This window comes from Chiloscyllium punctatum, chromosome 3 (genome assembly GCF_047496795.1).
Source record: "Chiloscyllium punctatum isolate Juve2018m chromosome 3, sChiPun1.3, whole genome shotgun sequence".
NCBI classification, from domain to species: domain Eukaryota; kingdom Metazoa; phylum Chordata; class Chondrichthyes; order Orectolobiformes; family Hemiscylliidae; genus Chiloscyllium; species Chiloscyllium punctatum.
In genome coordinates, this window is record NC_092741.1 from 157,381,871 (window position 1) to 157,402,731 (window position 20,861).

Consider the following 20,861-nt stretch of genomic DNA (forward strand, 5'->3'; position numbering starts at 1 on the left):
TATCTCCCTACCCCATGTCCCCATTAACAGTATCTCCCTACCCCAGGTTCCCATTAACAGTATCTTCCCCCCCATGTCCCCATTAACAGTATCTCCCTACCCCATGTTCCCATTAACAGTATCTTCCCCCCCATGTCCCCATTAACAGTATCTCCCCCATATCCCCATTAACAGTATCTCCCCTCCCCCGTGTCCCCATTAACAGTATCTCTTCCCCCCCCATGTCCCCATTAACAGTATCTCTTCCCCCCTCCATGTCCACATTAACAGTATCTCTTCCCCCCCCGTGTCCCCATTAACAGTATCTCCCTACCCCATGTTCCCATTAACAGTATCTTCCCCCCCATGTCCCCATTAACAGTATCTCTTTCCCCCCCATGTCCCCATTAACAGTATCTCTTCCCCCCCCCATGTCCCCATTAACAGTATCTCTTCCCCCCCCCCATGTCCCCATTAACAGTATCTCTTCCCCCCCCCATGTCCCCATTAACAGGATCTCTTCCCCCCCCGTGTCCCCATTAACAGTATCACTTCCCCCCCCGTGTCCCCATTAACAGTATCTCTTCCCCCCCCGTGTCCCCATTAACAGTATCTCTTCCCCCCCGTGTCCCCATTAACAGTATCTCTTCCCCCACCCATGTCCCCATTAACAGTATCTCTCCCCCCCCCGTGTGCACATTAACAGTATCTCCCCCATGTCCCCATTAACAGTATCTCCCCCCCATGTCCCCATTAACAGTATCTCCCTACCCCATGTTCCCATTAACAGTATCTTCCCCCCCATGTCCCCATTAACAGTATCTCTCCCCCCCTCATGTCCCCATTAACAGTATCTCTCCCCCCCCGTGTGCACATTAACAGTATCTCCCCCATGTCCCATTAACAGTATCTCCCCCCCATGTCCCCATTAACAGTATCTCCCTACCCCATGTTCCCATTAACAGTATCTTCCCCCCCATGTCCCCATTAACAGTATCTCTCCCCCCCTCATGTCCCCATTAACAGTATCTCTTCCCCCCCATGTCCCCATTAACAGTATCTCTTCCCCCCCCATGTCCCCATTAACAGGATCTCTTCCCCCCCCGTGTCCCCATTAACAGTATCTCTTCCCCCCCCCGTGTCCCCATTAACAGTATCTCTTCCCCCCCATGTCCCCATTAACAGTATCTCTTCCCCCCCCGTGTCCCCATTAACAGTATCTCCCCCCCCATGTCCCCATTAACAGTATCTCTTCCCCCCCCATGTGCACATTAACAGTATCTTCCCCCTCATGTCCCCATTAACAGTATCTTCCCCCCCATGTCCCCATTAACAGTATCTCCCTACCCCATGTTCCCATTAACAGTATCTTCCCCCCCATGTCCCCATTAACAGTATCTCTTTCCCCCCCCCATGTCCCCATTAACAGTATCTCTTCCCCCCCCCATGTCCCCATTAACAGTATCTCCCCCCCATGTCCCCATTAACAGTATCTCCCTACCCCATGTCCCCATTAACAGTATCTCCCTACCCAGGTTCCCATTAACAGTATCTTCCCCCCCATGTCCCCATTAACAGTATCTCCCTACCCCATGTTCCCATTAACAGTATCTTCCCCCCCATGTCCCCATTAACAGTATCTCCCCCATGTCCCCATTAACAGTATCTCCCCTCCCCCGTGTCCCCATTAACAGTATCTCTTCCCCCCCCATGTCCCCATTAACAGTATCTCTTCCCCCCTCCATGTCCACATTAACAGTATCTCTTCCCCCCCCCCGTGTCCCCATTAACAGTATCTCCCTACCCCATGTTCCCATTAACAGTATCTTCCCCCCCATGTCCCCATTAACAGTATCTCTTTCCCCCCCATGTCCCCATTAACAGTATCTCTTCCCCCCCCCATGTCCCCATTAACAGTATCTCTTCCCCCCCCCCATGTCCCCATTAACAGTATCTCTTCCCCCCCCATGTCCCCATTAACAGGATCTCTTCCCCCCCCGTGTCCCCATTAACAGTATCACTTCCCCCCCGTGTCCCCATTAACAGTATCTCTTCCCCCCCCGTGTCCCCATTAACAGTATCTCTTCCCCCCCGTGTCCCCATTAACAGTATCTCTTCCCCCACCCATGTCCCCATTAACAGTATCTCTTCCCCCCCCGTGTCCCCATTAACATTATCTCTCCCCCCCCCCGTGTGCACATTAACAGTATCTCCCCCATGTCCCCATAAACAGTATCTCCCCCCCCATGTCCCATAAACAGTATCTCCCCCCCCCCATGTCCCCATAAACAGTACCTACCCCCCCCCCATGTCCCTATAAACAGTATCTCCCCCATATCCCCACAAACAGTATCTCCCCCATGTCCCCATAAACAGTATCTCCCCCATGTCCCCATAAACAGTATCTCCCCCATGTCCAATTAACAGTATCTCCCTATAACAGTATCTCACCCCCGTGTCCCCATTAACAGTATCTCCCTACCCCATGTTCCCATTAACAGTATCTTCCCCCCCATGTCCCCACTAACAGTATCTCCCCCCCGTGTCCCCATTAACAGTATCTCCCCTCCCCCGCGTCCCCATTAACAGTATCTCCCCCATGTCCCCATTAACAGTATCTTCCCCCCCCATGTCCCCATTAACAGTATCTCCCCCATGTCCCCATTAACAGTATCTCCCCCCCGTGTCCCCATTAACAGTATCTCCCTACCCCATGTTCCCATTAACAGTATCTTCCCCCCCATGTCCCCACTAACAGTATCCCCCCCCGTGTCCCCATTAACAGTATCTCCCCCTCCGTGTCTCCATTAACAGTATCTCCCCCCCCCGTGTCCCCCATTAACAGTATCTCCCCCCCCATGTCCCCATTAACAGTATCTCCCCTCCCCCGTGTCCCCATTAACAGTATCTCTTCACCCCCCACCATGTCCCCATTAACAGTATCTCCACCCCCCATGTCCCCATAAACAGTACCTACCCCCCCCCCCATGTCCCTATAAACAGTATCTCCCCCATATCCCCACAAACAGTATCTCCCCCATGTCCCCATAAACAGTATCTCTTCCCCCCCATGTCCCCATTAACAGTATCTCTTCCCCCCCATGTCCCCATTAACAGTATCTCTTCCCCCCCATGTCCCCATTAACAGTATCATTTCCCCCCCATGTCCCCATTAACAGTATCTCTTCCCCCCGCCGTGTCCCATTAACAGTATCTCTTCCCCCCGCCGTGTCCACATTAACAGTATCTCCCCCATGTCCCCATTAACAGTATCTCCCCCCCATGTCCCCATTAACAGTATCTCCCTACCCCATGTCCCCATTAACAGTATCTCCCTACCCCAGGTTCCCATTAACAGTATCTTCCCCCCCATGTCCCCATTAACAGTATCTCCCTACCCCATGTTCCCATTAACAGTATCTTCCCCCCCATGTCCCCATTAACAGTATCTCCCCCATATCCCCATTAACAGAATCTCCCCTCCCCCGTGTCCCCATTAACAGTATCTCTTCCCCCCCATGTCCCCATTAACAGTATCTCTTCCCCCCTCCATGTCCACATTAACAGTATCTCTTTCCCCCCCCCCCGTGTCCCCATTAACAGTATCTCCCTACCCCATGTTCCCATTAACAGTATCTTCCCCCCCATGTCCCCATTAACAGTATCTCTTTCCCCCCCATGTCCCCATTAACAGTATCTCTTCCCCCCCCATGTCCCCATTAACAGTATCTCTTACCCCCCCCCCATGTCCCCATTAACAGTATCTCTTCCCCCCCCCCATGTCCCCATTAACAGTATCTCTTCCCCCCCCATGTCCCCATTAACAGTATCTCTTCCCCCCCCGTGTCCCCATTAACAGTATCTCTTCCCCCCCCGTGTCCCCATTAACAGTATCTCTTCCCCCCCATGTCCCCATTAACAGTATCTCTTCCCCCCCCGTGTCCCCATTAACAGTATCTCCCCCCCCATGTCCCCATTAACAGTATCTCTTCCCCCCCCATGTGCACATTAACAGTATCTTCCCCCTCATGTCCCCATTAACAGTATCTTCCCCCCCATGTCCCCATTAACAGTATCTCCCTACCCCATGTTCCCATTAACAGTATCTTCCCCCCCATGTCCCCATTAACAGTATCTCCCTACCCCATGTTCCCATTAACAGTATCTTCCCCCGCCATGTCCCCATTAACAGTATCTCTTCCCCCCCGTGTCCCCATTAACAGTATCTCTTCCCCCCCCCTGTCCCCATTAACAGTATCTCTTCCCCCCCCGTGTCCCCATTAACAGTATCTCTTCCCCCCCGTGTCCCCATTAACAGTATCTCCCCCCCCGTGTCCCCATTAACAGTATCTCTTCCCCGCCGTGTTCCCATTAACAGTATCTCCCCCCCCGTGTTCCCATTAACAGTATCTCACCCCTCCCCCGTGTCCCCATTAACAGTATCTCTCCTCCCCCGTGTCCCCATTAACAGTATCTCACCCCTCCCCCGTGTCCCCATTAACAGTATCTCCCCCATGTCCCCATTAACAGTATCTCCCCTCCCCCGTGTCCCCATTAACAGTATCTCCCCCATGTCCCCATTAACAGTATCTCCCCCCCCGTGTCCCCATTAACAGTATCTCTCCCCTCCCCCGTGTCCCCATTAACAGTATCTCCCCCCCCCCGTGTCCCCATTAACAGTATCTCCCCATGTCCCCATTAACAGTATCTCCCCCCCCCGTGTCCCCATTAACAGTATCTCCCCTCCACTGTGTCCCCATTAACAGTATCTCTCCCCCTCCCCCGTGTCCCCATTAACAGTATCTCTCCCCCCCCCGTGTCCCCATTAACAGTATCTCCCCCCCTGGTCCCCATTAACAGTATCTCCCCCTCCCCCGTGTCCCCATTAACAGTATCTCTCCCCCTCCCCCGTGTCCCCATTAACAGTATCTCTCCCCCTCCCCCGTGTCCCCATTAACAGTATCTCCCCCCCCGTGTCCCCATTAACAGTATCTCTCCCCCTCCCCCGTGTCCCCATTAACAGTATCTCTCCCCCCGTGTCCCCATTAACAGTATCTCTCCCCCCCGTGTCCCCATTAACAGTATCTCCCCTCCCCCGTGTCCCCATTAACAGTATCTCTCCCCCCGTGTCCCCATTAACAGTATCTCCCTCCCCGTGTCCCCATTAACAGTATCTCTTCCCCCCCGTGTCCCCATTAACATTATCTACCCCCTCCGTGTCCCCATTAACAGTATCTCCCCCTCCCCCGTGTCCCCATTAACAGTATCTCTCCCCCTCCCCCGTGTCCCCATTAACAGTATCTCTTCCCCCCCGTGTCCCCATTAACAGTATCTCTCCCCCCGTGTCCCCATTAACAGTATCTCCCCCCCTCCCCGTGTCCCCATTAACAGTATCTCCCCCCCGTGTCCCCATTAACAGTATCTCTCCCCCCCGTGTCCCCATTAACAGTATCTCTTCCCCCCCATGTCCCCATTAACAGTATCTCCCCCTCCCCCGTGTCCCCATTAACAGTATCTCTCCCCCCCGTGTCCCCATTAACAGTATCTCCCACCGCTTGTCCCCATTAACAGTATCTCCCCCTCCCCCGTGTCCCCATTAACAGTATCTCTCCCCCCCCCGTGTCCCCATTAACAGTATCTCTCCCCCCCCGTGTCCCCATTAACAGTATCTCCCCCTCCCCCGTGTCCCCATTAACAGTATCTCTCCCCCTCCCCGTGTCCCCATTAACAGTATCTCTTCCCCACCGTGTCCCCATTAACAGTATCTCTCCCCCCCGTGTCCCCATTAACAGTATCTCCCCTCCCCGTGTCCCCATTAACAGTATCTCTCCCCCCCTGTGTCCCCATTAACAGTACCTCCCCCCCTTGTCCCCATTAACAGTATCTCCCCCTCCCCCGTGTCCCCATTAACAGTATCTCTCCCCCCCCGTGTCCCCATTAACAGTATCTCTCCCCTCCCCCGTGTCCCCATTAACAGTATCTCCCCTCCCCCGTGTCCCCATTAACAGTATCTCCCCCATGTCCCCATTAACAGTATCTCCCCTCCCCGTGTCCCCATTAACAGTATCTCCCTACCCCATGTTCCCATTAACAGTATCTTCCCCCCCATGTCCCCACTAACAGTATCCCCCCCCGTGTCCCCATTAACAGTTTCTCCCCCCCCGTGTCTCCATTAACAGTATCTCCACCCCCCGTGTCCCCCATTAACAGTATCTCCCCCCCCATGTCCCCATTAACAGTATCTCCCCTCCCCCGTGTCCCCATTAACAGTATCTCTTCACCCCCCACCATGTCCCCATTAACAGTATCTCTTCCCCCCCCATGTCCCCATTAACAGTATCTCTTCCCCCCCATGTCCCCATTAACAGTATCACTTCCCCCCCATGTCCCCATTAACAGTATCTCTTCCCCCCGCCGTGTCCCATTAACAGTATCTCTTCCCCCCGCCGTGTCCACATTAACAGTATCTCCCCCATGTCCCCATTAACAGTATCTCCCCCCCATGTCCCCATTAACAGTATCTCCCTACCCCATGTCCCCATTAACAGTATCTCCCTACCCCAGGTTCCCATTAACAGTATCTTCCCCCCCATGTCCCCATTAACAGTATCTCCCTACCCCATGTTCCCATTAACAGTATCTTCCCCCCCATGTCCCCATTAACAGTATCTCCCCCATATCCCCATTAACAGTATCTCCCCTCCCCCGTGTCCCCATTAACAGTATCTCTTCCCCCCCCATGTCCCCATTAACAGTATCTCTTCCCCCCTCCATGTCCACATTAACAGTATCTCTTCCCCCCCCGTGTCCCATTAACAGTATCTCCCTACCCCATGTTCCCATTAACAGTATCTTCCCCCCCATGTCCCCATTAACAGTATCTCTTTCCCCCCCATGTCCCCATTAACAGTATCTCTTCCCCCCCCATGTCCCCATTAACAGTATCTCTTCCCCCCCCCCCATGTCCCCATTAACAGTATCTCTTCCCCCCCCCATGTCCCCATTAACAGGATCTCTTCCCCCCCCGTGTCCCCATTAACAGTATCACTTCCCCCCCCGCGTCCCCATTAACAGTATCTCTTCCCCCCCCCGTGTCCCCATTAACAGTATCTCTTCCCCCCCGTGTCCCCATTAACAGTATCTCTTCCCCCACCCATGTCCCCATTAACAGTATCTCTCCCCCCCCCGTGTGCACATTAACAGTATCTCCCCCATGTCCCCATTAACAGTATCTTCCCCCCCCATGTCCCCATTAACAGTATCTCCCCCATGTCCCCATTAACAGTATCTCCCCCCCATGTCCCCATTAACAGTATCTCCCTACCCCATGTTCCCATTAACAGTATCTTCCCCCCCATGTCCCCATTAACAGTATCTCTCCCCCCCTCATGTCCCCATTAACAGTATCTCTCCCCCCCCCGTGTGCACATTAACAGTATCTCCCCCATGTCCCCATTAACAGTATCTCCCCCCCATGTCCCCATTAACAGTATCTCCCTACCCCATGTTCCCATTAACAGTATCTTCCCCCCCATGTCCCCATTAACAGTATCTCTCCCCCCCTCATGTCCCCATTAACAGTATCTCTTCCCCCTCATGTCCCCATTAACAGTATCTCTTCCCCCCCATGTCCCCATTAACAGGATCTCTTCCCCCCCCGTGTCCCCATTAACAGTATCTCTTCCCCCCCCCGTGTCCCCATTAACAGTATCTCTTCCCCCCCATGTCCCCATTAACAGTATCTCTTCCCCCCCGTGTCCCCATTAACAGTATCTCCCCCCCCATGTCCCCATTAACAGTATCTCTTCCCCCCCATGTGCACATTAACAGTATCTTCCCCCTCATGTCCCCATTAACAGTATCTTCCCCCCCATGTCCCCATTAACAGTATCTCCCTACCCCATGTTCCCATTAACAGTATCTTCCCCCCTATGTCCCCATTAACAGTATCTCCCTACCCCATGTTCCCATTAACAGTATCTTCCCCCGCCATGTCCCCGTTAACAGTATCTCTTCCCCCCCCGTGTCCCCATTAACAGTATCTCTTCCCCCCCCCTTGTCCCCATTAACAGTATCTCTTCCCCCCCGTGTCCCCATTAACAGTATCTCTTCCCGCCCCCGTGTCCCCATTAACAGTATCTCTTCCCCCGTGTCCCCATTAACAGTATCTCCCCCCCCCGTGTCCCCATTAACAGTATCTCTTCCCCGCCGTGTTCCCATTAACAGTATCTCCCCCCCCCGTGTTCCCATTAACAGTATCTCCCCCCGCCGTGTCCCCATTAACAGTATCTCCCCCTCCACTGTGTCCCCATTAACAGTATCTCTCCCCCCCCGTGTCCCCATTAACAGTATCTCTTCCCTCCCCCGTGTCCCCATTAACAGTATCTCCCCTCCCCCGTGTCCCCATTAACAGTATCTCCCCCATGTCCCCATTAACAGTATCTCCCCTCCCCCGTGTCCCCATTAACAGTATCTCCCCTCCCCCGTGTCCCCATTAACAGTATCTCTCCCCTCCCCCGTGTCCCCATTAACAGTATCTCCCCCATGTCCCCATTAACAGTATCTCCCCTCCCCGTGTCCCCATTAACAGTATCTCCCCTCCCCCGTGTCCCCATTAACAGTATCTCACCCCTCCCCCGTGTCCCCATTAACAGTATCTCCCCCATGTCCCCATTAACAGTATCTCCCCTCCCCCGTGTCCCCATTAACAGTATCTCCCCCATGTCCCCATTAACAGTATCTCCCCTCCCCCGTGTCCCCATTAACAGTATCTCTCCCCTCCCCCGTGTCCCCATTAACAGTATCTCCCCCCCCCCGTGTCCCCATTAACAGTATCTCCCCCATGTCCCCATTAACAGTATCTCCCCCCCCGTGTCCCCATTAACAGTATCTCCCCCTCCACTGTGTCCCCATTAACAGTATCTCTCCCCCTCCCCCGTGTCCCCATTAACAGTATCTCTCCCCCCCCTGTGTCCCCATTAACAGTATCTCCCCCCCTTGTCCCCATTAACAGTATCTCCCCCTCCCCCGTGTCCCCATTAACAGTATCTCTCCCCCTCCCCCGTGTCCCCATTAACAGTATCTCTCCCCCTCCCCCGTGTTCCATTAACAGTATCTCCCCCCCCGTGTCCCCATTAACAGTATCTCTCCCCCTCCCCCGTGTCCCCATTAACAGTATCTCTCCCCCCGTGTCCCCATTAACAGTATCTCTCCCCCCCGTGTCCCCATTAACAGTATCTCCCCTCCCCCGTGTCCCCATTAACAGTATCTCTCCCCCCGTGTCCCCATTAACAGTATCTCCCTCCCCGTGTCCCCATTAACAGTATCTCTTCCCCCCCGTGTCCCCATTAACATTATCTACCCCCTCCGTGTCCCCATTAACAGTATCTCCCCCTCCCCCGTGTCCCCATTAACAGTATCTCTCCCCCTCCCCCGTGTCCCCATTAACAGTATCTCTTCCCCCCCGTGTCCCCATTAACAGTATCTCTCCCCCCCGTGTCCCCATTAACAGTATCTCCCCCCCTCCCCGTGTCCCCATTAACAGTATCTCCCCCCCGTGTCCCCATTAACAGTATCTCTCCCCCCCGTGTCCCCATTAACAGTATCTCTTCCCCCCCATGTCCCCATTAACAGTATCTCCCCCTCCCCCGTGTCCCCATTAACAGTATCTCTCCCCCCCGTGTCCCCATTAACAGTATCTCCCACCCCTTGTCCCCATTAACAGTATCTCCCCCTCCCCCGTGTCCCCATTAACAGTATCTCTCCCCCCCCCGTGTCCCCATTAACAGTATCTCTCCCCCCCGTGTCCCCATTAACAGTATCTCCCCCTCCCCCGTGTCCCCATTAACAGTATCTCTCCCCCTCCCCCGTGTCCCCATTAACAGTATCTCTTCCCCCCCGTGTCCCCATTAACAGTATCTCTCCCCCCCGTGTCCCCATTAACAGTATCTCCCCTCCCCCGTGTCCCCATTAACAGTATCTCTCCCCCCCTGTGTCCCCATTAACAGTACCTCCCCCCCTTGTCCCCATTAACAGTATCTCCCCCTCCCCCGTGTCCCCATTAACAGTATCTCTCCCCCTCCCCCGTGTCCCCATTAACAGTATCTCTTCCCCCCCGTGTCCCCATTAACAGTATCTCTCCCCCCCGTGTCCCCATTAACAGTATCTCCCCTCCCCCGTGTCTCCATTAACAGTATCTCTCCCCCGCTGTGTCCCCATTAACAGTACCTCCCCCCCTTGTCCCCATTAACAGTATCTCCCCCTCCCCCGTGTCCCCATTAACAGTATCTCTCCCCCTCCCCCGTGTCCCCATTAACAGTATCTCTTCCCCCCCGTGTCGCCATTAACAGTATCTCTCCCCCTCCCCCGTGTCCCCATTAACAGTATCTCTTCCCCCCCGTGTCCCCATTAACAGTATCTCCCCCGTGTCCCCATTAACAGTATCTCCCCCATGTCCCCATTAACAGTATCTCCCCCCCGTGTCCCCATTAACAGTATCTCCCCCCCCATGTCCCCATTAACAGTATCTCTTCCCCCCCGTGTCCCCATTAACAGTATCTCTTCCCCCCCATGTCCCCATTAACAGTATCTCTTCCCCCGCCGTGTCCCCATTAACAGTATCTCCCCCCATGTCCCATTAACAGTATCTCTTCCCCCCCATGTCCCATTAACAGTCTTCCCCCCCCATGTCCCCATTAACAGTATCTCTTCCCCCCCATGTCCCATTAACAGTATCTCGTTCCCTCCCCATGTCCCCATTAACAGTATCTCTTCCCCCCCGTGTCCCATTAAGTATTCTTCCCCCCCGTGTCCCCATTAACAGTATCTCTTCCCCCCCCCATTGTCCCCATTAACAGTATCTCTTCCCCCCGTGCACAATCTCCCCATGTCCCCATTAACAGTATCTCCCCCCATGTATCCCATAACAGTATCCTCTCAGTATCTTCCCCCCATGTCCCATTAATAGTATCTCTTCCCCCCCCATGTCCCCATTAACAGTATCTCTTCCTCCTCATGTCCCCATTAACAGTATCTTCCCCCCCCATGTCCCATTAACAGGATCTCTTCCCCCCCATGTCATAACAGTACAGTCTCTTCCCCCCCCGTGTCCCCATTAACAGTATCTCTTCCCCCCGTGTCCCCATTAACAGTATCTCTTCCCCCCCATGTCCCCATTAACAGTATCTCTTCCCCCCCGTGTCCCCATTAACAGTATCTCCCCCCCATGTCCCCATTAACAGTATCTCTTCCCCCCCCCGTGTGCACATTAACAGTATCTTCCCCCTCATGTCCCCATTAACAGTATCTTCCCCCCCATGTCCCCATTAACAGTATCTCCCTACCCCATGTTCCCATTAACAGTATCTTCCCCCCCATGTCCCTATTAACAGTATCTCCCTACCCCATGTTCCCATTAACAGTATCTTCCCCGCCATGTCCCCATTAACAGTATCTCTTCCCCCCCCCGTGTCCCCATTAACAGTATCTCTTACCCCCCCCTTGTCCCCATTTACAGTATCTCTTCCCCCCCCGTGTCCCCATTAACAGTATCTCCCCCCTGTGTCCCCATTAACAGTATCTCCCCCCCACCGTGTCCCCATTAACAGTATCTCCCCCCCCCGTGTCCCCATTAACAGTATCTCTCCCCTCCCCCGTGTCCCCATTAACAGTATCTCCCCTCCCCCGTGTCCCCATTAACAGTATCTCCCCCATGTCCCCATTAACAGTATCTCCCCTCCCCGTGTCCCCATTAACAGTATCTCCCCTCCCCCGTGTCCCCATTAACAGTTTCTCTCCCCTCCCCCGTGTCCCCATTAACAGTATCTCTTCGCCCCCCGTGTCCCCATTAACAGTATCTCCCCTCCCCCGTGTCCCCATTAACAGTATCTCCCCCATGTCCCCATTAACAGTATCTCCCCTCCCCCGTGTCCCCATTAACAGTATCTCCCCTCCCCCGTGTCCCCATTAACAGTATCTCTCCCCTCCCCCGTGTCCCCATTAACAGTATCTCTCCCCTCCCCCGTGTCCCCATTAACAGTATCTCCCCTCCCCGTGTCCCCATTAACAGTATCTCCCCCCCCCGTGTCCCCATTAACAGTATCTCCCCTCCCCCATGTCCCCATTAACAGTATCTCCCCTCCCCCGTGTCCCCATTAACAGTATCTCTCCCCTCCCCCGTGTCCCCATTAACAGTATCTCTCCCCTCCCCTGTGTCCCCATTAACAGTATCTCTCCCTCCCCCGTGTCCCCATTAACAGTATCTCTCCCCCGTGTCCCCATTAACAGTATCTCCCCTCCCCCGTGTCCCCATTAACAGTATCTCCCCTCCACTGTGTCCCCATTAACAGTATCTCTCCCCCTCCCCCGTGTCCCCATTAACAGTATCTCTCCCCCCCCGTGTCCCCATTAACAGTATCTCTCCCCTCCCCCGTGTCCCCATTAACAGTATCTCCCCTCCCCCGTGTCCCCATTAACAGTATCTCCCCCATGTCCCCCATTAACAGTATCTCCCCTCCCCCGTGTCCCCATTAACAGTATCTCCCCTCCCCCGTGTCCCCATTAACAGTATCTCTCCCCCCCCGTGTCCCCATTAACAGTATCTCTCCCCCTCCCCCCCGTGTCTCCATTAAAAGTATCTCCCCCCCGTGTCCCATTAACAGTATCTCTCCCCCCCCGTGTCCCCATTAACATTATCTCCCCCCCCCGTGTCCCCATTAACAGTATCTCTTCCCCCCCCGTGTCCCCATTAACAGTATCTCTACCCCTCCGTGTCCCCATTAACAGTATCTCTTCCCCCCCGTGTCCCATTAACAGTATCTCCCCCTCCCCCGTGTCCCCATTAACAGTATCTCTCCCCCTCCCCGTGTCCCCATTAACAGTATCTCTCCCCCTCCCCCGTGTCCCCATTAACAGTATCTCTCCCCCTCCCCGTGTCCCCATTAACAGTATCTCTTACCCCCCGTGTCCCCATTAACAGTATCTCTTACCCCCCGTGTCCCCATTAACAGTATCTCTCCCCCCGTGTCCCCATTAACAGTATCTCTTACCCCCCGTGTCCCCATTAACAGTATCTCTCCCCCCGTGTCCCCATTAACAGTATCTCCCCCCCCTTGTCCCCATTAACAGTATCTCCCCCTCCCCCGTGTCCCCATTAACAGTATCTCTTCCCCCCCGTGTCCCCATTAACAGTATCTCCCCCCCCTTGTCCCCATTAACAGTATCTCCCCCTCCCCCGTGTCCCCATTAACAGTATCTCTCCCCCCCCGTGTCCCCATTAACAGTATCTCTCCCCCCCCGTGTCCCCATTAACAGTATCTCTCCCCCTCCCCCGTGTCCCCATTAACAGTATCTCTACCCCCCCGTGTCCCCATTAACAGTATCTCCCCTCCTCCGTGTCCCCATTAACAGTATCTCTCCCCCCCCCGTGTCCCCATTAACAGTATCTCTCCCCCTCCCCCGTGTCCCCATTAACAGTATCTCTTCCCCCGCCGTGTCCCCATTAACAGTATCTCTCTCCCCCGTGTCCCCATTAACAGTATCTCTCCCCCCCGTGTCCCCATTAACAGTATCTCCCCTCCCAATGTCCCCATTAACAGTATCTCTCCCCCCCGTGTCCCCATTAACAGTATCTCTCCCCCCGTGTCCCCATTAACAGTATCTCCCCCCCCCGTGTCCCCATTAACAGTATCTCCCCCCCCCGTGTCCCCATTAACAGTATCTCCCCCCCGTGTCCCCATTAACAGTATCTCCCCCCCGTGTCCCCATTAACAGTATCTCCCCTCCCCGTGTCCCCATTAACAGTATCTCCCCCCCCATGTCCCCATTAACAGTATCTCCCCCCCCGTGTCCCCATTAACAGTATCTCCCCCCCCGTGTCCCCATTAACAGTATCTCCCCCCCCCCGTGTCCCCATTAACAGTATCTCCCCCCCCCGTGTCCCCATTAACAGTATCTCCCCCCCGTGTCCCGATTAACAGTATCTCCCCCTCCCCCGTGTCCCCATTAACAGTATCTCCCCCCCCCAATGTCCCCATTAACAGTATCTCCCCCTCCCCCGTGTCCCCATTAACAGTATCTCTCCCCCCCCCGTGTCCCCATTAACAGTATCTCTCCCCCCCCGTGTCCCCATTAACAGTATCTCTCCCCCCCCGTGTCCCCATTAACAGTATCTCCCCCCCTTGTCCCCATTAACAGTATCTCCCCCTCCCCCGTGTCCCCATTAACAGTATCTCTCCCCCTCCCCCGTGTCCCCATTAACAGTATCTCTTCCCCCCCCGTGTCCCCATTAACAGTATCTCTCCCCCCGTGTCCCCATTAACAGTATCTCCCCTCCCCCGTGTCCCCATTAACAGTATCTCTTCCCCCCCGTGTCCCCATTAACATTATCTCCCCCCTCCGTGTCCCCATTAACAGTATCTCCCCCTCCCCCGTGTCCCCATTAACAGTATCTCTCCCCCTCCCCCGTGTCCCCATTAACAGTATCTCCCCCTCCCCCGTGTCCCCATTAACAGTATCTCTCCCCCTCCCCCGTGTCCCCATTAACAGTATCTCTTCCCCCCCGTGTCCCCATTAACAGTATCTCTCCCCCCCGTGTCCCCATTAACAGTATCTCCCCCCCCCGTGTCCCCATTAACAGTATCTCCCCCCCCGTGTCCCCATTAACAGTATCTCCCCCCCGTGTCCCCATTAACAGTATCTCCCCCCCCCGTGTCCCCATTAACAGTATCTCCCCCCCCGTGTCCCCATTAACAGTATCTGCCCCCCCCGTGTCCCCATTAACAGTATCTCCCCCCCCCGTGTCCCCATTAACAGTATCTCTCCCCCCCGTGTCCCCATTAACAGTATCTCCCCCCCGTGTCCCCATTAACAGTATCTCCCCCCCCGTGTCCCCATTAACAGTATCTCCCCCCCCCGTGTCCCCATTAACAGTATCTCCCCCCCCGTGTCCCCATTAACAATATCTCCCCCCCCCGTGTCCCCATTAACAGTATCTCCCCCCCCGTGTCCCCATTAACAGTATCTGCCCCCCCGTGTCCCCATTATCAGTATCTCCCCCCCCCGTGTCCCCATTAACAGTATCTCCCCCCCCCGTGTCCCCATTAACAGTATCTCCCCCCCCCCCCGTGTCCCCATTAACAGTATCTCCCCCCCCCCCAATGTCCCCATTAACAGTATCTCCCCCTCCCCCGTGTCTCCATGTTTCTCTCTCTCACCGAGTTCCCTGCCGCCCGGTTCCAACACAAACACAAATAAATAAACAGACACAAATACACCCTCCGCGGGTAAAGTATAACCGGGGGGGGGGGGGGGGCACATACCGGCCTGTCCCCGCGCTCGGGGAGAGTCTGAGCCCGGGCCCGGGGTCTGAGGGAAACCGCCAGCACCGCCGCCATGTTCACACACAGGGAGGGGGAGGGGCTCTCCCAGTCCCAGACCCAGACCCAGACCCAGACCCAATCCCAATCCCAATCCCAGACCCTCTCCCAATCCCAGACCCACTCCCAATCCCAATCCCAGACCCACTCCCAATCCCAATCCCAGACCCTCTCCCAATCCCAGACCCACTCCCAATCCCAATCCCAGACCCACTCCCAATCCCAATCCCAGACCCACTCCCAATCTCAGACCCACTCCCTCTCCCAATCCCAGGCCCACTCCCACTCCCAGACCCACTCCCAATCCCAGACCCACTCCCACTCCCAATCCCAGACCCACTCCCACTCCCAGACCCACTCCCAATCCCAGACCCAGACCCAATCCCACTCCCAGACCCACTCCCTCTCCCAATCCCAGACCCAATCCCACTCCCAGACCCTCTCCCTCTCCCAATCCCAGACCCAATCCCACTCCCAGACCCACTCCCTCTCCCAATCCCAGACCCACTCCCAATCCCAGACCCACTCCCAATCCCAGACCCACTCCCACTCCCAATCACAGACCCACCCCCACTCCCAATCCCAGACCCACCCCCACTCCCAATCCCAGACCCACTCCCAACCCCAATCCTAGACCCACTCCCAATCCCAAACCCAGACCCACTCCCAATCCCAGTCCAGACCCACTTTCAATCCCAGACCCACTCCCACTCCCAATTTGAGGCCCACTCCCAATCCCAGACCCACTCCCACTCCCAATCCCAGGCCCACTCCCAATCCCAGGCCCACTCCCAATCCCAGACCCACTCCCACTCCCAATCCCAGACCCACTCCCAATCCCAGACCCACTCCCAATCCTAGACCCACTCCCAATCCCAATCCCAGACCCACTGCCAATCCCAGACCCACTCCCAATCCCACTCCCACTCTCATTCCCAGACCCACTCCCAATCCCGGTCCAGTCCCACTCCCAATCCAATCCCAGAAACACTCCCAATCCCACTCCCAATCCAGTCCCAATCCCACTCCCAATCCCAGACCCAGTCCCAATCCCGCTCCCAATCCCAATCTCAGTCCAGTCCCAATCCCACTCCCAATACCACTCCCAATCTCAGTCCAATCCCAATCCAATCCACACCCAATTCCAGTTCCAATCCCAATCCAGTCCCAATCCAATCCCACTCCCAATCCCAGACCCACTCCCAATCCCAGACCCATTCTCAATCCCAGTCCAATCCCAGTCCCAATCCCAATCCCAGTCCAGTCCCAATCTAATCCCACTCCCAATCCCAGTCCAGTCCCAATCCAATCCCACTTCCAATCCCGGTCCCAATTCAATCCCACTCCCACTCCCCACTCCCAATCCCAGTCCAGTCCCAATCCAATCCCACTCCCTTTCCCACTCCTAATCCCAGTCCAGTCCCAATCCAATCCCAATCCCAATCCAATTCCACTCCCAATCCCAGTCCAGTCCCAGTCCCAATCCAATCCCAGTCCCAATCCCAGTCCAGTCCCAATCCAATCCCATTCCCAATCCCAGTCTCAATCCCAGTCCCAATCCAATCCCAATCCCAATCCAGTCCCAATCCAATCCCAATCCCAATCCCACTCCCAATCTCAATCCCAGTCCCAATCCAATCCCAATCCCAATCCAATCCCAGTCCCATTCCACTCCCAATCCAATCCCACTCCCAATCCCATTCCAGTCCCAGTCTAAATCTCAATCCCAGTCCCATTCCAGTCCCGAGCCAATCCCAGTCCCAGTTCCATGCCATTCCCAATCTCAATCCCATGCCAGTCCCAGTCCCAAACCAGTCCCAGTCTAAATCTCAATTGCACTCCCATTCCAGTGCCAAGCCAATCCCAGTCCCAGTCTCAGTCTCAATCCCATTCCAGTCCCAATCCAATCCCAGTCCCAGTCTCAATCCCAGTCCCATTCCAGCCCCAATCCAGTCCCAGTCTAAATCTCAATCCCAGTCCCATTCCAGTGCCAAGCCAATCCCAGTTCCATGCCATTCCCAATCTCAATCCCATGCCAGTCCCAGTCCCAAACCAGTCCCAGTCTAAATCTCAATCCCAATCACAATCCCAGTTAGTATTACTCCATGAACCATGCAGCACATGGTGATTGATCAGAGATGATGTAGAATGAGCTGGTCAATATCCAGCCGTGGGTGAAACAAACATCCACTTACTTCATACTCTGCTTCCTCATCGATGAGTTTGGACACAGTTTTCTCAGCGGTTTCATTTGTGATGACTGTCGGTTCTGGACTTGCTGAAATGCTGGAAGGTGTTGGATCAGAGGACTGCTGTGAAATGATTGTGCTTGTTTCTTTCTCCTTCTGAGCTGGGCTCTCTTCCTGGGCATTCATCACAGCCACAAGTTTTGCCCTTTTCTCAGCCTGTGGATAGCAAAGGGATGGGACAAGGGGGAAGAGAGGACACATCTTAAAATAGGCTCGAAATACTTGAGGTTTTCAACAAGTATCTGTACCATCTCTGAATAAATATACTTCATACTTCCTATTCTTTTAAAATTTTGTACTTTCTAATGTAGTTCCTTTGTGAAATATTAAGACAACTTTCATGTAAAGCTTTTACCAAGTAAATTAGTTTGCTAAAAATATTAACTCTGACAATAAAAACACAAAAGAATTGCAGTTGCTGTAAATCAAAAATAAAATAGCAATTGTTGGAAAAACTCTGCACGTATGGAAAGAAATCAGAGTTAACATTTTGTGTCAGAACACCATTCTGAGGAAGGGTCACTCGACCTGAAGCATTAACTCTGATTTCTCTCTACTGGTGCTGCCAGACCTGCTGAGCTTTTCCAGCAATCTCTATTTTTGTTAACTCTGATAGTATTTGCCCGTGGTAGTTGTTCATTATGTAAAACCCAGTTTTCTGAAAACCGAGTCATGATTGTGAGTAAAGTATTTCCTGTGTATTTAAAAATTCATTGAATTTAATGATGCATTTGCAAGAAGCAAGAGGTCAATCAGTTATGCCACACCGATTACGGAAACCACTGTCAGATGCCTACAGACGTCCAAAGGTCAAGTTAGTCTCATGTGTAGAAAGATGCAAGTCGGCCAAACAGCTCCAGCACATAAGATTATTGTGTATTTCCAGGTGGAAAGTTATATAGAGTATGGGAAAGCTCTGTGACTATGGAATTTGTATACCCTCATGTCAGTGAACACTGTACCAGATATGAGTCTGGATTTACGGTCCCCATCAAGGTGGGAGTTAAAAACCCTTTCATCAGGGCAGCCTGCCAGTACATCCTGCCCTGGGGCTGTTGTTATGGTGGGAAGAGCACAGGATAACCTGCCTGCCCTGTGGCAGCTGTGAGTAAGGTCAAGAAAAGGAGGCTGACAGCAATGTTCCAGTGACTCTCCAAATTCCTGGCAGATGTAAAGGCTGTCCTGTCTTGCAGGATGTACTTTCTATAAGGGCTACCTCCACTGCTTCACTGTACCCCAAGATTATTTTGAATTTCAATTTGAAAAGAGTTGCAGAGTCCCCAAGTGCCCACTCTCTTACTTACCTTACTTTGTGACCTGCTGCTTTTTTCACAGAGTTTTCTGATTTTCCTTCCAGCTTCAAGAGCTCAAACATTAATTGGACAGTAAAGCAGTCGCCACGGATGGGATATGAAAATCTCTGCCCCATGAAAATCAGAATGAGGGACTGTACCTCTCCGGGATACTGTTTCCACATGTTGAATCTGTCATGACCTTAGTTCCCCAGCTTATCTTAAGGGTATACCTTGCCGATAATGCAGGCGAGGTGGACATTCAACTCTGGGGCTAGATTCAACTTTAGCCCAGCTCCGTGAGATTCAATACAGGAGACAGAAACATTGTGGTAATGTCACTAGACTGGAAATTCAGACACCAAAATCGGTGCTCTGGGGATAGCAATTCAGCAGCTGGTGGAAAATGAAAATAATGAATCATTCCAATAAATGAATCTGGAATTGGAAGGAGGCTCAGTAATGGTGACGATGAAATATCTGTCCTGAAAACAACAAATGCTGGAGATTACAGCAGGGCAGACAGCATCCATGGAGAGACAGCAAGGAAACGTTTTGAGTTGAGATGACTCTTCATCAAAGGTCTCTCCATGGACACCATCTGACCCACTGTGATCCAAATTTACTGATGTCATCCATTGATAATATTAAGTGACAAAATTTATGGTAGACTTTCTACCAGCCTATACCTTCGGGTTTCCATAAACATTCTCTTCCTTGTGTTTCAGCGCTAACACCCGCAGCCACAATAACTAAAAGAAAAATCACAACACATGGCAAAAGGAATGTCATGTTGGAAAGGAGTGTGCAGTCTAGAGCAGGATGAGAATTTTAAGTCAACTGAAGAACTAGAGATATCCACAAGGCATTTTTTGAAATCAGTTTGTTAAAATGGCTACTAAATACTGTAATTACACAAAATATTCAGCAAAGCTGGAAATGAATGTAAAGCCTAAATGGAACCTTACTGAGAAAGAGATAATTTTTTAAAAAATTAAACTATATTTGCAGTCTACACAGTGTGCTGAAGTGAATTATTAATTTGTTTTTCTTCAAAATAAAGTATTACAATGAAGAATACCATACACACCCAATTCACGAAACACACGAGATTCCCTCAATTGTTATTTGGGACACAATATGCTCAAAAGGTAAAACAGCAGCAGGAAAATGGATCATTCCTGAAATTACTAGATGTATACATGTATAAAGGAGGCTAGTGGAATAACATTGCATTTTATTTATTTTTCAGGACTATTTCATTATTCTGGTTTTACATAGGGCATCTTTTTTTGATGAGCATGCTTCACTCGATCCAAATTTTCATGTAAACTGGTCACAAGGCCACAGTCAAACCACTAATAGCCTTGTTACCCTGATTCCCACGTAAGAACATTTTTCAATTTTCAGTTTATTTCTCGCCTTTAGGCACTGCCTCAGATTAGGTTAAGGTTCATCAGTACTGTCACACCTCACATTCTCACATCTATACTTTCTAACTGTCATTGGATAGAAACTCTGGACAGATGTTGTCCCACTCTATTGTCTAATATCAGTTCAGTTTAGATCAGTTCAGTTGCAAGTAACCAGGAATCAAAAGTGAAATATTCGGGATCATTATGACTTGAATTCGCTTAAATCAGCCTCAGAAAAAGAAAATTGCAACATTTTATGATGTAACAATATGAGAAGTATTACTCTTTAATTGAGTGCTTATCTCTGAAAATGAGGCCCCCACATTTGATCTCATTAATGTGCACTAACGATTATTAAATTAGGCCAATGAGATAGTGATCACAAAGAAGATTTTGTGTAATATAAGGCTTCCTAATAAGAAGGAACACTATTAAATAATGTTGTGGGCTCTTGTGGAACAGTGGTCATTACCAGACCCCGGACCAGGAGGTCTGGTTTCATGATCCACCTGTTGTAGAGGTGTGTAATAGCATCTCTGAACAGATTGATTA

The 20,861-nt window shown here is 52.5% G+C and overlaps 1 protein-coding gene across 12 annotated transcripts in view; it reads right to left on the bottom strand.

Moving 5' to 3' along the window:
* Positions 1-20,861, bottom strand: part of LOC140467006 (DNA (cytosine-5)-methyltransferase 3A-like) — a 638,661-nt gene that overhangs the window by 207,109 nt on the left and 410,691 nt on the right. For all 12 annotated transcript variants that reach the window (XM_072563080.1, XM_072563028.1, XM_072563020.1 and 9 more), the window contains one exon: positions 17,549-17,758. In XM_072563080.1, the coding sequence (XP_072419181.1) occupies positions 17,549-17,758 (210 nt within the window). The remainder of the gene's footprint in view (positions 1-17,548; positions 17,759-20,861) is intronic.